This window comes from Humulus lupulus, chromosome 8 (genome assembly GCF_963169125.1).
Source record: "Humulus lupulus chromosome 8, drHumLupu1.1, whole genome shotgun sequence".
NCBI lineage: Eukaryota > Viridiplantae > Streptophyta > Magnoliopsida > Rosales > Cannabaceae > Humulus > Humulus lupulus.
The window spans coordinates 1,383,908-1,401,691 of NC_084800.1; the positions used below are offsets into that span (position 1 = coordinate 1,383,908).

General features: G+C 32.7%; 1 protein-coding gene across 3 annotated transcripts; it reads left to right on the plus strand.

Annotated features, from left to right (window-relative positions):
* The first annotated feature begins 34 nt into the window (after positions 1-34).
* Positions 35-12,430, plus strand: LOC133794061 (polycomb group protein EMBRYONIC FLOWER 2). 3 transcript variants are annotated; one of them, XM_062231237.1, is made up of 20 exons: positions 35-480; positions 567-622; positions 917-1,028; positions 1,214-1,373; positions 1,467-1,535; positions 1,998-2,137; positions 2,359-2,421; positions 2,559-2,680; positions 3,688-3,761; positions 4,361-4,413; positions 4,539-4,592; positions 4,689-4,748; positions 5,558-5,604; positions 5,702-5,823; positions 6,845-6,968; positions 7,917-7,965; positions 9,404-9,487; positions 10,161-10,240; positions 11,400-11,489; positions 11,978-12,430. In XM_062231237.1, exons 1-20 carry the CDS (start codon positions 355-357, stop codon positions 12,108-12,110), a joined length of 1,818 nt encoding a protein of 605 aa, XP_062087221.1. In that variant the 5' UTR covers positions 35-354; the 3' UTR covers positions 12,111-12,430. The 3 variants fall into 3 exon arrangements, with proteins under 3 accessions (XP_062087221.1, XP_062087219.1, XP_062087218.1); XM_062231235.1 differs by having other exon boundaries at positions 37-480; positions 3,697-3,761; positions 6,836-6,968; XM_062231234.1 differs by having other exon boundaries at positions 38-480; positions 6,836-6,968.
* The last annotated feature ends 5,354 nt before the right edge of the window (positions 12,431-17,784 follow it).

Consider the following 17,784-nt stretch of genomic DNA (forward strand, 5'->3'; position numbering starts at 1 on the left):
TTTTGTGCGCCAAAAGTAGCATAAATTTCAACCCAACGCTTTGAACCAAAAGAAAATTTTGAAAAATAAATAAAGAAAGAAAATAGAAGAGATAGACCGGAGGGAGGGATTTGGTGTCAGATGGAGGGAGTTAGCTACAGCTACAACTACAGGTTGCGGAGAGAGTAGAGTAGAATTTAGACGAAGACGAAGAACAACTCCACAGCTATTACTTCCTCCTACCTCTGCCCTAGCAGTCCCTTCTCTGTTTGCTCGACCAAAACCTACGTTTTTACTTGCCTGACGTTCTTCGAATTCGAGGTCGAATCTTGTTTGCATAAGATTCGGAGGGTTTTCTTTACGGCCTTGCTTCAGATGTGCCGGCAGGAGTCGCGGGCTCGTATGTCGGCGGAAGAGGAAGTTGCTGCGGAAGAGAGCCTTTCCATTTACTGTAAGCCTGTCGAATTTTACAACATTATTCAACGCCGCGCTATCAGAAATGTAAGCTTGCTTCTTCTCTATTATCCTTATTTTTTGTTGTTTTGCGTTTTTTTCTTCTGATTTTTGTGTCGTTTTCTCGTTTGTAGCCGTCGTTTCTGCAAAGATGTTTGAGTTACAAGATAGAGGCGAAGCACAAAAGGAGGTAATGGCTTGTTGTTGTAGAGGGTAGACCCATTTGGTGTTTTGAGTATATATCTCAAGTTTCGACCCTTCTTCTCGCCTTCACACACGCACACACACAAAGAAACTATCATATATATGCATCTTTGTCTACATTCTTAGTAGTTTCTCATTCCTACTTCTAGTTTATAAGCTGTTGTGGATTTTTTTTTTTCAATGTGAAGGGCAACCAACATATGGTGGAAATCTTTGAAAAGTTCGACTTTATTGTTAACTTTTTTTAGGGACTAATTGAATTTTTGTATTTGAGTTGTAGAATACAAATGACTGTTTCCCTTTCAAGGATCGAGAATGCTGTACATACTCCGGATTTGTTTCCTATGTACGTTTTTTTGGCAAGATTAGTTTCCGACGTTGCAACTGCAGAGGTAAAGCATAAGCTTGTACATGTAGTAAAAAATATTTTTATTTTCTTTAAGAATTACAATGTGGTAAAGTAAATTGATTAGTTATTCTCACTGTTTCTATTCCAAATATTGTCCGGTCTGGAGGAAGATCTTTATGGTCGACCGTTCTTAGTTGTCTAATTATAGTTTTGTTTGGAAAAAAATAGAACACAGCCGTATATCGATTCAACCGAGCATGCATGTTAACCAGTTCCACTGGGGTTGAGGGGAGAAATCAAGCTCAAGCAAATTTTGTACTGCCTGATATTCATAAGCTGGCAGTGGAGGCTAGATCTGGCTCAGTTTCTATTTTGCTTGTCAGCTTTGGTAAGCATGAACATTGTAATTCATTGAAATGAATTTACTTGTACCTGTATAAGGATCTATTCAAAGAGTTGGTCTCTTGTTATTTTGTTGCAGCTGGAGTTCAAAATTCTTTTGGTGGAATTAATCTGTCGAAGGGTCCAATTAATGTGGCTTCATTTCCTTGTAAGTTGTGAATAACTTAATTGTCTTTGTTGGACAAACTATCTGTATGGCATATAAATAAGCATGTATGTATTTTTATGAATCCAAATTTAATTTTTTGGAGTTCGGAATGGGGATATTTTTGTTTGTTTGTTTGTGTTATATGAAACACAGAGAATTTGCAAAATAAAAAAATAGTAGAGAAACCTTTTATTGCTGTCTAAATTGCCAAATGTTATGAAGATATTCATAGAAAGATAACCTACCAATATTTTGTTATCAAATAAAGAATGTAATTTGGTTTCTATTTTATTTCAACATTATCCTAAATAATAACTATTTCTCTGCTATTTTTTTATTTTCCAGCTTTGCACGTGTCAAGTATGAAATATACTTTGTTTATTTGAAATATAACTCATTTCCCATAAACATTTCCAATTATGTGATCATTTTTATCCGTTTAACTTCTTTTGTGTTTGACAGCAAAACTCGGGGGAAACTGCCTTTGGGGAAAGATACAACTGGAGTCACTTTATTTCTCATGGGAGAATTCTCCAAATTTTAGTTTGGGGCAGAGGGCTGAAATGATTTCAACTATAGATATGAACTCTTGCTTTATGAAGGTATGCTGTTATCTAATGCCCAGAGATTAACTTCTTTGTTATCACAAAAGGCGTACAACTTATTAACTGACAGTTAATTTTAATGGTCATTCCACCCCACTAACAAGCAAAAAAAAAAAAAAGGAAAAGAAAAGAAAAGAAAAAAGGATTTGTTTATGGTAAAAGTTTCTGTTTTCATGCATAGTTTCTCTTAATGGTACATTTCTTCTCTTTTCCTGTAGTTGAGCTCTTCAAATGAGGAAAAATGCATCTCTATTGAAGTTCCATATAATTCAGAAACCGTGGTTTGTTCTACTCTCACTTTCTTATTTGATTTTATATATCACAACTTGCTCTTCTTGCTTACACTCTTCTTACATTGATTCTGGCAAACTATTATTAATGAAGATCTCTTTGCGTTTTTTTTTTTTGCCTCTCAAAGGGTACTTCTCAGCAAGTTCAAGTTACTGTTTCAGCAGAGGAATTGGGTGCTAAAGAAAAATCTCCTTACAATTCTTACATGTCTAATGACATTGCTTCTTCATCTTTGTCTCATATTATTAGGTAAACTTTTCTTTCTTCATATATATTCTATGTGCATTTACAGCTTTCAGATTATTAAGATATGTTTATTATACTAATTTCATTGCTTCTAGAATACATTGATGATGTTATTTCGTTTTTAAATTCACTTTTATATTTTTTCCTCTCCATATTTACTAGTGCATTGCTGTATAATTACTAGTAAATTAAAGCAAATCACGTAAGTAGGAAACTCATCTGGGTTTTCTTTTTCACATTACTTTGTGACATATCTATTAACTTATGAAAGTTATTATTAATTTTTTTTCTAAAAATAAGTTGATTAAGATTACATAGCTGATACGGATATTTAAGAAGTGATTAGATGAATAACCAGTTCAAGTGAACTTAGAAAAAAACTTAAAAGCTTTTCTTAATTGGAAACAAAATATCAAATCTAAGATGTTGAGACTACCACTGAATTAAAAACTCAGTTTTGATCTGAGTTCTACATAGGTCTCAAATCTAAGTCGTACAAACTAAGAAAATAAAGAAGAGTAGGATGTTAACTTTGTTCAACCACAAATATGCCTTTCTCCAAGGGAAGCCATGCTAAGCAATTATGAATTACACCCTCTTTCCCTCACCTGAGTATTGCAAGAGTTTCCTACAGCTAGTCTAGGTTTCCTTTGAATTTGTTCGTAGCCTTAGAATTATAGAACTACTAATACTACAGCCAGTCTTAGGGTTCCATCCAATCCATTCGGGATCTCGGTGTGTAAGGTCTATTTTCTAATCAAAACAATCACACGTATTTGCATTTCTTTTTATTTTTAGCTTATGCCATTTCTATTTTCAAGTTGTTTGGTTTTTACGTGACAGAGAAAATAAAGATCTGGCATGAAAAATGTCAATGTTTAGTACATTTCTGCTTATGAAATTGATAATGTGGTTTCTTAGTATGAAATGTGATTGTCATTTGATCATGCATATGCTGAATTATTGTGTCAAATCCTGTATGGCTTCTACTAAAATAAAAATGTCACTAGTTCGATCAGGTTGAGAGCAGGAAATGTCATCTTCAACTATAGATATTACAACAATAAGTTGCAAAGGACAGAAGGTATTACATGCTCTAATATTTGTTGTATAGTGTATCCTTGGTTGGTGTGTTACTGTTCTATACTATATCATCAATTACTGTGTTATATATATAGATATATGTATATACACCATTTCATAATTCCGTAGGGGTTTGTTTAGATAATTGATCTTTTTATAACGAAAATATAATCCCAGGAGTTTCTTTGATATTTTCGTATTCCCTCACAATTTGAAAAATACTGTATTTACAGTGATTATTACTCTAAAATATTACTGATTTCTGGTATAAATGCCAAACATGAACATTTATTAAAGCAAAATATCTGTTTATTAATTTAAGGTTGAAAAGAATTTACATTTTTTATTGTGTTAGTTTGAGGGAGAGGAATAGGATGAGGGTGAAGGTAAGGGTGAGGGAGGGAGGGAGCAGGAAGTTAAGTATTTTTGCATTAGTGATTTTATTTTTTATATTTTTTTTTCCAAGAATTATATTTTTACACGTTTTCCAATCTTCCTGATCTTTATTTAACTTTTTTTTTTACTTTTATATATTATCTCTTCCTTTCTTATATTTTGAGCTTTTATGTAATGTAATTTCATGAATTCTTCATTGTGCAGTAACAGAAGATTTTTCTTGTCCATTCTGCTTGGTTAAGTGTGCAAGCTTTAAGGTTGAGAATTTCCTTAATTCAATGTTTACAATTTTTCTTTCTTTTAATCTATTGTGAACTGCTATTATATAAATTTACTGATCGGTGAGTTTCCATTTTGTTAATGTATGCATTTTTTTTAATAGGGCCTGAGATATCACTTGACCTCATCACATGACCTCTTCAATTTTGAGTTTTGGGTTGGTAATCATCGAGAATCTTGGTGGCAATACCTTTAGATATGGTGAAGTGTGAGTTTGTCTTTTTGACTACGGAGCTAATGGGATATTTTGTAGGTCACTGAAGAGTACCAAGCTGTGAATGTGTCTGTGAAAATTGATAATGGGCGATCTGAGGTCTGATAATCTTCAAAATAGATCTGGTTGTTTCTTTAATGCACTCTAATGCTATCAACTATAATTGATAATGGGCGACCTGAAATCTGATATTCTTCAATGGTTGTTTTTCTAAATTACTCTACAACTTTAACTGGTATAACTGTAGTTGGTTTTCACGTGGGTTGTGTGTTTACGAACGTGTATGCTGCAGTGGCAGCTCTTAGCTAAAGATATCTGTATTGTACAAAGTTGATTGAGGGGTTAAATAATCTCCCAATTTTAGAGATGAAATACATTTATTAAACTGTGAAATATGTGGTTCATACATTTATACTGTTTGTAAACTAGAACTGCTGACTGGATTGACTTAAATCATCTTTTAACTCTGGGTCCAGAAGATGCTTGATTATTTTGTAGTGCTTTTACAGTTGTGTTTAATCATGAGAAATTTGGAGTGGTTGTGCATGCAGTTTAGAATCTATTTCTTTGCATGACAAAGCTCCAGAATGGTTGGAAATTTGTGGAAAGAATATTCATTTGTGTTATAAAATTGACATGCATTTTAGAAGTTTGTGTATATTACGACTCTTGGCTACAAACCCTTTTGCTTATTAGATTACGAAAATTCTGTGTCCTTATTTTTTGTCTTTATTGACTGCTAATACCTTGGATTTTTAATAAGAAATGATACTAATACATAGGCATTATTAAGAATCTATCATATCTTACTGATTCAAGATGTTATTAGTTCTGTGAAATCTTTTTAGTAACTATCAAGTGTTCATTCTCACTAAATTTCAAATACATTTTATTTTTTCTATCTTTAGATTGTTGCAGATGGTGTTGACCCTAAGCTAGAAGTATTCTCCTACTAGTAAGTTTTGTTTTCGTTTTCATTTTTTTTTATATTGCTATTTGAAATGACATTATTGTTGCTTTAGACTAAAATGGATAAGCTCATACATATTCAGTTCAAAGCCGCTTAAACGCAAGAGACCAAAGAACCTAATTCAAAATGCAAAGCATGTGCATCCATATGTCATAGAGCCGGATTTGCGTGCAGGAGCCTATGAACTTCTGGACAAGGCAGACGGTAAGCTTTTTTTCTTTCTCCACTTGGGTAATTTTTTTTTTTTTTATATGTAAAGTATTTTGGTGATTTTGATTACTTTTCAGAATACAGATGTTATGTAGTCTGTAATAATTAGCAATGAACTTGTTGGAGGAGGTAAACACAGTGCAAGAAAAAAAATTGTGTTTGTCTATGTTCCAATTCAAAGAAGAGAATGGAATAATCTGAAAGCTGACAAGAAAAAGGGGTAAAACAGCTAGAGCTCTGCAAACATGAACAATAAACAATATAACTCCTTATTTCATTTTAAAAATTGATATCTTGAAAAATAATGGGAAAACAATGCTTCAAAGTGAGAGTTCCCCACCGCGTAAACCCAACTGAAAGGGTTTTCCTTGTAAGCTGCCTATCAAAGAGTTGTTGTATATTTTCCTTTTAATTGGTCGTGGGGGGATTGACAAGGAAGGCATATTCTGAAATACATTTTCTATGTCTCAAGAAATTATAAATCTAGGAGATGCATGGATGTGTACTATGATAAGTTGTAACATAATCTTTTTTTGAGAAAAATAAAATAAAACTTATGAAGATGCCTCAAACAAATTTCTTGCAATTCTCTTGTTGAAGCAACTTGGAATGGGTGGATCAGATGTTTACTGATCTAATGGAATTTGTGTGTGTTACACGTATAATAGATTGCTCATTGTCAGTGATTGAGCTGATACCTACCAATTTTATCACGCTTTCCAGGAATCTATTTCACAGGGACTAGTTCATTGCATTACACTATATGTCTGCATGCGCTGGTCCTGTAAAGAATCCTTTAGACCTTTTCTTGCTCCACTTTTTAGCTGAAATCATATACTTTTTTCTTTCATTATGTGCTGTTATTACAAAATTTTGAAAACTAAAACCTTTGTCTCAATTGCTCACTCCAGTAAAGATTAAATGGCTTGTAACATAGGTGGGGATTATATTTATATTTCTAGCCTTGATGCTTCAGAGTGTGTTACAACCAGCTATTCTGTTGCAGGAGTTTCAGGTGTCTTACCGCAAGCTGAGCCTCCTTGCACCCAGATAACCTCTGGAAATATTCTTGCACCTCCTGCTATGTTGCAATTCGCAAGGACTAGAAAGTTATCTGTCGAACGGTCGGACCCAAGGAAGTATGTCTCTTTGCTTTCCTCTGTTTCATGCTATTATTTAACTTTTTGTGAATTAGTTTAAAAATTGTACTAAACATTTCCAGTAGGCTCATAAAAGTAAGGTAGTGCACTCTCAAGATCTCCTGTACTAGGCTTTTTTTAAAAAAAAAAAGAGACAGAGGCCTTTGTCTTAGACTGACCTCCACTCAAGTATATTGAGAGCCCTCACTCACTGATCTCCCGCACTAGGCTACCTAGTCAGTCAGAGCAAATCTTAGGCCAGGGCATTGTTATGATTGAATCCATTGCTTTTGCTTGTGTATGTTGCTTCCTTTTGGGTTTGTACTTGTTAAGTAGCCATGTGCACATCTCACCATTAAATTTGTGGAATGGTAGAAGATATAGAATTTTTTCTAATTACATTAATAAAGGTAAAACTTTTGAACTTCCTTATTTGGTCATATTGCTTTAGTTGGACATTCAACATTGTTGGGGTTTTCATTACATGTAAGCCTAGTATGGTGATCTACAAAGGACATATATATAATTACACTTATATTCTAGAATTTCTCACCTTAGAGATATCTATGGTTTGGCTGTAGGACCTAGTATCAAAAGGATCTAGGATAATTTTCTAGAGGATGGTGCTAAGTGTAGAAAACATAAACCGCCTTAGTTTGACATATAATAACTGATTGACTTCAATTTTGGTTCAGATAATGATTCTGGTTGTTTTACTGGGGCATGCACTGTTTGTGTTAATATGCAGTCGATTATAACCACTGGCTTTTTCATGTATCACCTATATATTATCTATTTAGTTATTTATTGTTTGATAAGATACATTTATTTGGATTCAAGGTAGCCACTAGAGGCATTTAATTGTGTATTATTTTAATTTTGTTGTAATTGTTGCAGAGTGATAAATTTGAATTTTCTTTTGATCTAGATTTCTTTTTTTTTTTTTAGTTGTGCCCTCTTGCGGAAGCGACAGTTCTTTCACTCTCACAGAGCCCAGGTAACAAGTGACTCATATTATCTAATGTTTTTTTTCCCTTCAAATTTTTCTTATTCTTATTTTTCCCTTTTTTATTTTGAAGATTCTCTCTTTGAACTGTTGTTAGTCATTTGTGTCTGCAATTTTTGGATGTTCTACTTGAATTCCCAATTTTATTGCCAGTCATAGTAGATTAGATAAATGTAATAAAAAAATTGATGTGTTTAGTAAGTCCATTGTTTTTTAATAGGGTTGTTGTGCTGGTGTGTGCTTTTTATTATCCTTCTTCGTCATTTCATGGTACAGAGCATAGGCTTGTTTATGCATACTCACTTTCTCTTTCTTAGTACTACAATATTCACCCAAGTTTGATAACCAAGTGACTGTTAAATATTTATCTGTTTTACTGGTTTTCAGTTGTGGTGAATGCTATGATGGCATAATATTCTTTTGCCTGATGTGTGGAGTCATCTATTACAGAGAAGAAGAGCAACCCCACCTCACCTCACCCATCCTTTTTTTTTTTCTTTCAAATTCAATATAACTGATACAACATACAATAATAGCAGCATTTTAAGGTTTTTTTGTTAGGACAATGCCATCTTTGCCCTAGTCTTTATTACATCAGAGACAGCTTTCTAATTTTATAATGGAAACAATCAAGGAAGTGGGGTGATCATGTTGATATGAATTGCACACACAAACAAGTCAAGATGGAAAATTTAAATTGAAATTGGATTGAAAATTGGAGAAAAAAGATACGCCAAATTCCTTTGCCCGGGTTCTCCCAAGAGCTAATAAGCTCAGTAACTAAATTCCAGTAAATTTGCCCCTCCCTCAAAACGAAATGCTCCCCTATTACAAGCCTTAGACCAACTCTTAGCAGCAAAAAGTAAGCCCTAGTCGAAAGGCAATGTTGTAACTAGCCAAAGTCACTTTACAATACTCAAAAAGCCCCTGGGAGACTTAAGCATCCCCTGAGCATGGTAATACAATATAACATGTTAAGCTCTCTTCCTATTGTGCCTTGCACAAGTAAAATGAATGGGAACCTTCTCATGTTTATTTAGAATTTTTGCTGTATTATTTTGAAATTCTTTAAGATACTGTGAGTGTTGTTTTCATAAACAATCTTATTGAAAGTTTGGAATGTTGATTAATTATATTTGCCATGGTAACAAGTTTTATGCCTTTGTTTCGTGAACCTTTTATTTGTCTAAACAACATTATTTGTTATTCTTTTCTATAATTTGCAATCCATGTTTTGATGTTATTTGTTAAGGTAGATTTGACTTGCGTGAGGAATAACAACATGTTTAGCTTTTGCATGAATCTTCTTAGTTGACGTTTTGATTTTTCATTTGCATCAAAGATTTCAGTTTACTTCTGATCAATTTACATGCATCAGTCCATCTAAAACTGGCCTCTTTTATTTTCCGTTCTCTTCTCTTGCTTGAAGCCGATGTCCATCGAACAAGTGTTATCAGATAGGGACAGTGAGGATGAAGTTGATGATGATGTTGCAGATTTAGAAGATCGAAGGGTATGTATAACTGTGGCTGATCTCTCTTTCTCATAATATGTCAAATTTTCTTTGCATTACAAAGCTTTGGTCATCATACTTGCTAGACTTTTCATCACAATTTGACCACCATTGTCACTTTCATTACCACTACAAGCACAGCCAGCATCATCACTAAAACCACCACCACTACATTGTTTTAGCTAAGCTCAACTACCACAATCTCCATCATTATTACTGCAACAACCACCATCACTACTTTGCTGTTTGAACTTAAGCTTCATGTTTGCATGCCAGATTTAGCCAGGAAAGGGACCAATTTACATGTTTTGATGTCTCAATTGTGTCTTCTCTGATTTTTTCGTTCCTAGTTTGCAACTTAGCTTTCCTAGTGTTTGCTTTTTTCTTCTCTACTGAATCGATCATACTATTTTAGTGTGGATTGGGTTCTCTTGTTTAGGCAAAATCCATGAACTTGTCAAATCGACTATTTTTCGTTTGATTAAATGTTAATGGTCATCTTTTGGAATGTGCGATTTTATTGAGGAAGCTCATCAACTCTAATAGAGAACTTTAAAAAGCAAAAGAAAAAAAAGAGTAAAGATAATGTTCAGCAGAAAACTTGAAAAAAGAAAAACAAATAGTTAGGGAAGTTCTACAGGCTAAGTGGCATTGATACACCACAACTTTGTAGATGCTTGATGATTTTGTTGACGTGACCAAAGATGAGAAGCAAATGATGCATATGTGGAATTCGTTCGTCCGGAAGCAACGGTACTATTCTATCAACTTTGCTTATTCATTTAATGAAGTTCTTTTGTTTGGATTTTTTTTTCAAAATATAATTTCTAAATTGTGTTTTTCTTATTATTTTCCTTGTTTGTGTGGAACTGGAACTACTAGGAATGATAACGGTCAGAGATTCAGAAAAGTAAAACAATATGGAGATAATTCTATTAAATAATCAATTAATAAAAAAAAATTGACATAGCATCACATAAAACAACATAATAAGTTATATCCAAATTTAAAAAAAAATAAAAATACAAAGTCATATAGTCTTGGAACTCATTATCCAAATTACATAAAATTCTATACATATATAATCATATCTAAATATATAAATTTTATTGTATGCTTATGTATACAGGGTGGGTTTCCATGTTCGAATGGTTTTTTTCTCTCACCCCATTTGGATCTGATAACTACATATAGTCGTAACCACGTGTAATTTTGCCCATCCCTAGAACCTAATATCACAATGGACATTTGTGCTTCCCCTTAGAACATGTTAAATATTATTTCAAATGTCAAGTGTTTTAAGCAAACCTCTTACATCCAACACACATGCCCACCCATGTTCCCGTTTTTCATGTAGTATTCAAGCATTTTTAGCCACGCTTGGCACTAAGTATCAATGATATCTTCTCTAGATAAAGAAAAGAAATATCACTGTCTCTGGAAATGCAAATCACAGATCATCACACTATTCTTGGAATTTGTGATCAACACTTTTAGATGAGTTGTATTATCACTACGAGCCACAAGGTTAAGTCAAGACCCATGGTTTGCTCAAAAAGATTGTGTGATTCGGCAGGAAGATCATTGTAACAAAAAATTATGTGCGAGCGCTACACTGAAACAAAATAGAAGCTGTAATTGCTGATTCTGATCATGTTGCTCCTTTAATTTTGTTGTACAGTGATTACTGATAAATAAGTAAAACTGCTATGCTTTCAAAATAAAAAATGGCGGTTCGTTTTCCTAATGGTATTGGTGAACCAACAAACTGAACATACTGTTACTTGGTGGAGCTTTCAACAGTTGTTACTGCTGGATTTGGCTGTTATCAGTACTATAACATGTTTCAGTTCATATCAGTGTGTAAATAAGTGCTCTCAGCTTCTTGAAATATTTTGCTTTTGCAATGTAGGGTACTCGCTGATGGTCATATTCCTTGGGCATGTGAAGCGTTTTCAAATTTGTATGGACCCGACCTGGTCAAAAATCCATCTCTGATATGGTAACTTCGTTTACTAGCTGCATTTTTGTTTCGTTATCTTTTTTTCATTCTCAATTTTGTTTTTTCCACCTTGAAGTTTGTGGACCTTTTCTTTTTTGGCCATGTGCTGTTGTCTTTTTTTAAAGAACAAGAATGAAAGCGCATGCTGGGATGCTTGCTTTTGTTATAATTATCAACTTACATGTTTTTAGGTATCATTTTAAAATGCATGATAGCATACACATACGTACATATTTGTATATTCATTTTCATTAATGTGAACGAGGAATAAGAGCAGGGCTTTCTCCTTCAAACTTGGGACCTCAATTTACAGCTTGATGTGGTTGTAGCAAGGCCAGTTTGTTTGGGGTGCTAAAGTCGAAGTGATAAAAGATTTATGGTTTTGAGCTTCTGAAATCTGAAACAGTAGTGGATATATGGTTTCAGTTTGCATCATCATGCGACCTTTATAATCAATGATGTGTGATAATGTGCTCTTGAATTGACAGGTGTTGGAGAATATTTATGATCAAACTTTGGAATCATGCCCTCCTTGACCCACGTACCATGAACAACTGTAACGTTATTCTTGAGAGATGCCAAAATCAGGCTTGGGATCCCAATCCAAAGACTAGAGGATAATTTTTTTTCTCCCAACCTTTTTGGCTGTTCTGGGGTTTGAATCCTGGCCAAGTACAAAGGTAAAAAGGAAACAGTGGACATTGCCACTGGATTGTTCCAAGTGGAACGGAGTAGGCAATCATTTGTTTTAGTGAAGAAAACACTATTAGGCAATGAAGAAAAATTCGGAGTTACAGAGTTACTATTTTACAAGTTTCAGTACTTTTGTAAAACATATTCCTTTACTTTGTAAAATGAGTTTTATTAAATACTGAGGTCAATGGTATGACTAGAGTTCTACTCAAATGAAATTCATTAATCTATCTATGGCTCTTATTGAAGTTGTGTCTTGATATGGCTAATTAGCTATATTCGTTTACTTCGATGAAGTTCAAATAGTGCCATAATTTTTGGAGTTTTGTTTACCATGGACCATAATGGCTGGCTACTCATATGACTTGTGAATTTTATTCTTTTTCTTAGAACTATTTTGAATGCATAAATTAGTAATACTGGCACCATCGAAATATTAATTTTTTTTAGATAAATTAATAAATTTATACCATTAGTTGTAAAATTTTAATTTATCAATATAATTATAAAAATACATTGAATTAATGTATGTACGTATCAAAAATATTGATCAATAATAAATAGAAGTCATGAATATGTTTATGGTTGTACAAAATTAGAATTATTTTAAAATTATTATCTTATAAATTTAGTAATCTATTAACTTATCATCTCGAGTTGGAATTAGACAAAAATATATTTTAATGATTATTAATTTATAGAGGATATGTTGATAAAAAAATATTGAATAGTGATTAAAGGATTTTAATATTTTTGGTACATAAGTGACAACTTAATTTTTTTACATGACGGTGTATAATTTACTTACAAGATACCTACAAATTTTTAAGAAATTCTGAATGATTTAGGATATCGAAATCTAGATTCAAACAACTTATTGCACATATGTTTGTTTCAATATTTATACGCGCATACAAACAAATTATTTTGAATTCTGATTTCGGTATCTAAATTATTTGGAATTTCTTGAAAATTTGTGGAAGATACCCCTAACTACATTATAATACATCATCATGTAAAAAAAAATAGAATTCCAACTTATGCATATATAGATAATACTAAAAGTAGTTATGCAATGATGGAGCTAGAGAGATCGAGAGTTGTCATGGTACCCCTAACTTTTTTTTCTTCTACATATTTGTACATTGTATTTTTAAAAAAAAATTAATATAAATATACATAAAAATACATATTGCTACCTCTAAAATTACAGAATTAAATTTTCTTTTTGGCCCAATCTATATTTCGTCACTATTGGTTATTAGGTTGAAGTTTTAGCTTTTATACAAATAATTCTATTTATTTTTCTTCTAGTTCCTCTTCTTCGAAGATTTTGAAGGAATGATCTTTCTCTCTCTCCATCTGTGCAACTTCTCTGGTGAAGCTACTTTCTCACAAGTCAGTCTGGATGGCCACACCAATGTATGATGGGAGCCTTTGCAATTGCAAGTCACTACTGAACTGAATTGACTCAGTCTGTACTGATTGTTGGGTCATGGGTTTTATATTGGTCTGATAGGTCAGTATTTTTTTTAATCCTACACTCCACTACTGGTTTTTTTTTAATTAGTTTATTTTCCATTGGTTAAGTGAGCTTTTTTTATTTTTGGGGATGTAGACTAGAAACAAAAGCAATTCTTTGTTTATTTGTATTAGAAGGAAAAGAGGTTTTGCTTTATTCAATATCAGTAAAAGCTTATTACATAAAGCATAGCTAGTTGTTACAACAATAATCAGTTGGGCTAACAAACTACTAATCTTCACACTCTCCCTCAAGATGATATGTAAAGATTTTTACATTCATTAAAATGACTTGGGAAAAAAGGTTTGGTGAGAATGTCAGCCAAGTTGTTTTTGGAGTCCACATGAATGAGTTTGAGATGACCAGCTTGAATTTTCTCTCGAACGACATGACAATCGATTTCGACATGTTTTGTACGCTCATGGAATACTGGATTCTCGGATATGTGGATGGAAAAATTGTTGTTACAATAGAGTATTGATGGGTCTTGGTGATTGACTCCAAAGTCTTTGAGCATTGCAATGAGCCATGTAAGTTCACAAGTTGTATTTGCCATTGCTCTATACTTAGCTTCAGTGGACGATCGAGAAACAATTGGCTGTTTTTTTATTTCCATGAAATGAGTGAGTGATCTAAAAAAACACAATAGCCAGAGATAGAGCGTTTTGTGTCAAGACAAGTAATCCAATTGACATATGAAAAGACTTTATGTAAACCAACAAGAAAGTTAAATTCAACATAAGCATTTAAGTATAGAATAATGGTAGGCACACACTCATTTTGCACACCCAAAATGTACACAATGATGTGGCATACATCTTAAACCATTCAATTTTTTAAGGTCAGACCCATTATTTTTATGTGTGGTTTAAGATGCATGCCACATCATTGTGTGTATTTTGAGTATGCAAAATGAGTGTGTCCTTAGCATTACACTTAAGTGTAAATAAGACATAGAAGGAAAGATTAACCCTTGTCCAGGTGTACCTTTTAGATATTGAAGAATTCTATTGCCAGCATGTAAATGAAGTGCTATAGGTGTTGTTAAATACTGACTAAGTTTGTTGACATCAAAAGAAATATCAGGTCTAGTGATGGTTAAATAGATTAACTTACCAATGAGGCTTTTATACATTTTTGGATTAGGTATCAATTCACTTTCATCTTGGCTGAGTTTGATATTGGGTTCCATAGGTGTGGATGATGGTTTTGCTCCTAGGTAACTTGTATCATTGAGAAATTGAAGAGTGAAGGGTCTTTGAGAAACCGAGATACCTTTGTCGGATCGCCCAATTTCTAGACCAAGGAAGAAACACAAAGGACCGAGTTCCTTTAGCTTGAAAGTTGCATTTAATTGCTGTTTAAACTGAGTGGCAGTTGCATCATTGTTAGTTGCAAGGACAATATCACCAACATAGACTAATAATGCAATAAATGTACCTGAAGTGTTTCGAATGAACAATGAATGATCAGATTTTGATTGTAAAAACCAATGTTTATGAGATATGTGCTAAGTTTACTACATCATTGTCTAGAGACTTGTTTTAAACCATACAAACTTTTAGTTAATTTGCAAACAGCATTAAGAGGAAGATGCCCTTGAGGATTATATCCTTTGGGAAGTTTCATGTAAATATTTTTATTTAAATCACCATGTAGGAATGCATTATCGATATCCAATTGTTGCAAAGTCCACTTCAGTATGGCTGAAATAGCTAATAATAATTTTAATGTATTGAATTTAGCAACGGGAGCAAATGTATCAAGGTAATCAATACTTTGTTTTTTAGTATAACCTTTAGCGTGCTTTGTATCTTTCTATTGCACCATTGGATTTGTATTTGATTTCATAAATCTATTTACTTCCTATGGTGTGTTGACTAGGAGGTCAAGAGACAACTTGCCATGTTTTATTCCTTTCAAGAGCATCTAACTCAGCATTCATTGATTGCTGCCATTCAGAGGATTGGCTGGCTGTTTTGAAGTTGGTGGGTTTTGCAAGACTATGAGCCGCAAGAACAACTGCCTTGAATGAAGGATTGAACCTGTCATAGCATAAAAAATTTGAAATGGGGTGAGATGTGGAGTGAGTGACATTATCAAAAGCACAAGTATAATTTTCTAAATGTTTTGGGTGAAAAAGAGGTCTGCTCAATTTAGAAGTTGGTATTGCTTCAGCATGGCCATGTTGTGTCTCGACTGTTGCATCTTTTGAAGTATCAACATGTATTGGTGTCTCGATTGTAGCTTGTTTTGAAGAAGCAACAATTGGTTGTGATGAAAGCTTGGTATCACGAGGTCGTGTAGTGTCATCTAAAGAGGCTAAATATGCAAGCAGAAGCAAATTGTGAGAAAAAGATTATCAATTATAGTAGCAGATTGTGAGTTTTTTAAAAGAAAAATATGCTCATGGAAGATAACATCACGAGAATGAAAAATTTGTTAAGTGCAAATATTTAGTAAAATATAAACTTTCATACCAGGAGGATAACCAATAAAGATAAATGCTTCAGAGTAAGAATACAATTTATGTTTATTTCTATCTAAAGTTGAAGCATATGAGATACCATACTCCAATACTTTATATCCCTAAGCGCACCATCAAAATCACTGCAGAAATTATAATTTTGTCATCATTTTCACTTGTCTATTTTCATTATGTATTTTATTTTTGTCTTTATTTGTATTTTAATTATTAATCTTTTTTGTTTTGTTTTGTCTCTTAGTTATTTACTTTATAACTTCTCATTTCTTAACACCTGTGGGAAAAAAACAATTTAATAGATAAATCTTAATTTTATTTTAATTTTAGAATATATTTATCAAAAACTAATATATATCTTATTATTTGAATTAAATAAATAAGTTTTTATTCTATTTTTTTTCTCATATAGCCACCCCGCAATTAGCTTACTCTCTTATTCTTTTGGGTTATCTCTTCTTCTAAATATATTTGTCATACTAATATTTATCTTGTGAATTCATTTATTTTTCCTTATATTTCTCTATTTTGAATGATTTCTTCTTGTAAATATATTTGTGAAATCACACTAATATATTATTTACAAAGATATATTATTCATTATCTTCAATTACACTTTTAAAAATAAAATACATGATTTTCTATGTAAATTTATTTTTGTCCACTGCAACATATTTATTTACCTTCTGCTTTTTAGGGGGAGGGAATCTTTGTAACTATATCAATTCATTTTATTTCACCAATACACTTAAAGTGTAGTAATAATTCCCATATTACCCCTAGGGCTCGACCCAAGTCCGGTTGTTTCCCCGTTGTGATTTTCCGCTACACCACTCGAAATGATCCACTCTTGCCGAAAATAACACATATCCATATAATAATATGGTTACAACGCACATAACACATAAAATTTACAAATATACCCTCAATAGGTCAAAATTATAAGAATACCATATTTTTTTTTATCAAAAGCAAGTCTTTAAACATATTTAATACACATAATCAAACATATTGTTGGGTTTTATGCCCTTATAAAACCATGTCGGAAATGTAGCACGATTTCATATTATCAATAAAAGTAGTAGAAATCATTTAGTTTGACAACCGTGTTGCTTGCTTGTTTTATTACATGATTATTGAAATAATACTAACATTTATAAAATCCCGAACATATGGATAGTTACAATTATAGTGACTAGGTCACATTGGATTATAGTTGTAATTATATGTTCAAAAGAACGAGTCCTAAGATTAGATCAGTGTATTGGATTTTCACTGATTAAGCAATCTACTTACACATTCGGGGTGTGATGTCTTGTCCAAGGTATCGACCAAGTAGATAAGATCAGATTTATTTAGTTACATCGGACTAGGACTGATAGTGATTATTGATTGATAAATAAGTATCGTTGTTATCAAATCTAATCAATGTCACAACGTTGACCATATGTTAAGTCGATCTTAATTCTGAGTGATAATATTCTGCTAATTATATTATTTAAATCTTTTGACTTGTTCGTTACCAGCTTACCCTACGGTCTAGCCCATACTTACATCTTCGAGATTTAGTAGTGTAATTGAGTGAGAGTATTATTCAT

Excerpts from the sequence above, each read along its gene's own strand:
- LOC133794061 (XM_062231234.1), top strand. The coding sequence starts at position 355 with ATGTGCCGGCAGGAGTCGCGGGCTCGTATGTCGGCGGAAGAGGAAGTT. Across the intron at positions 3,762-4,360 it reads TAAGTTGCAAAGGACAGAAG|TAACAGAAGATTTTTCTTGT; the intron begins GTATTACATGCT and ends TTCATTGTGCAG. Across the intron at positions 5,605-5,701 it reads CTAGAAGTATTCTCCTACTA|TTCAAAGCCGCTTAAACGCA; the intron begins GTAAGTTTTGTT and ends ATACATATTCAG.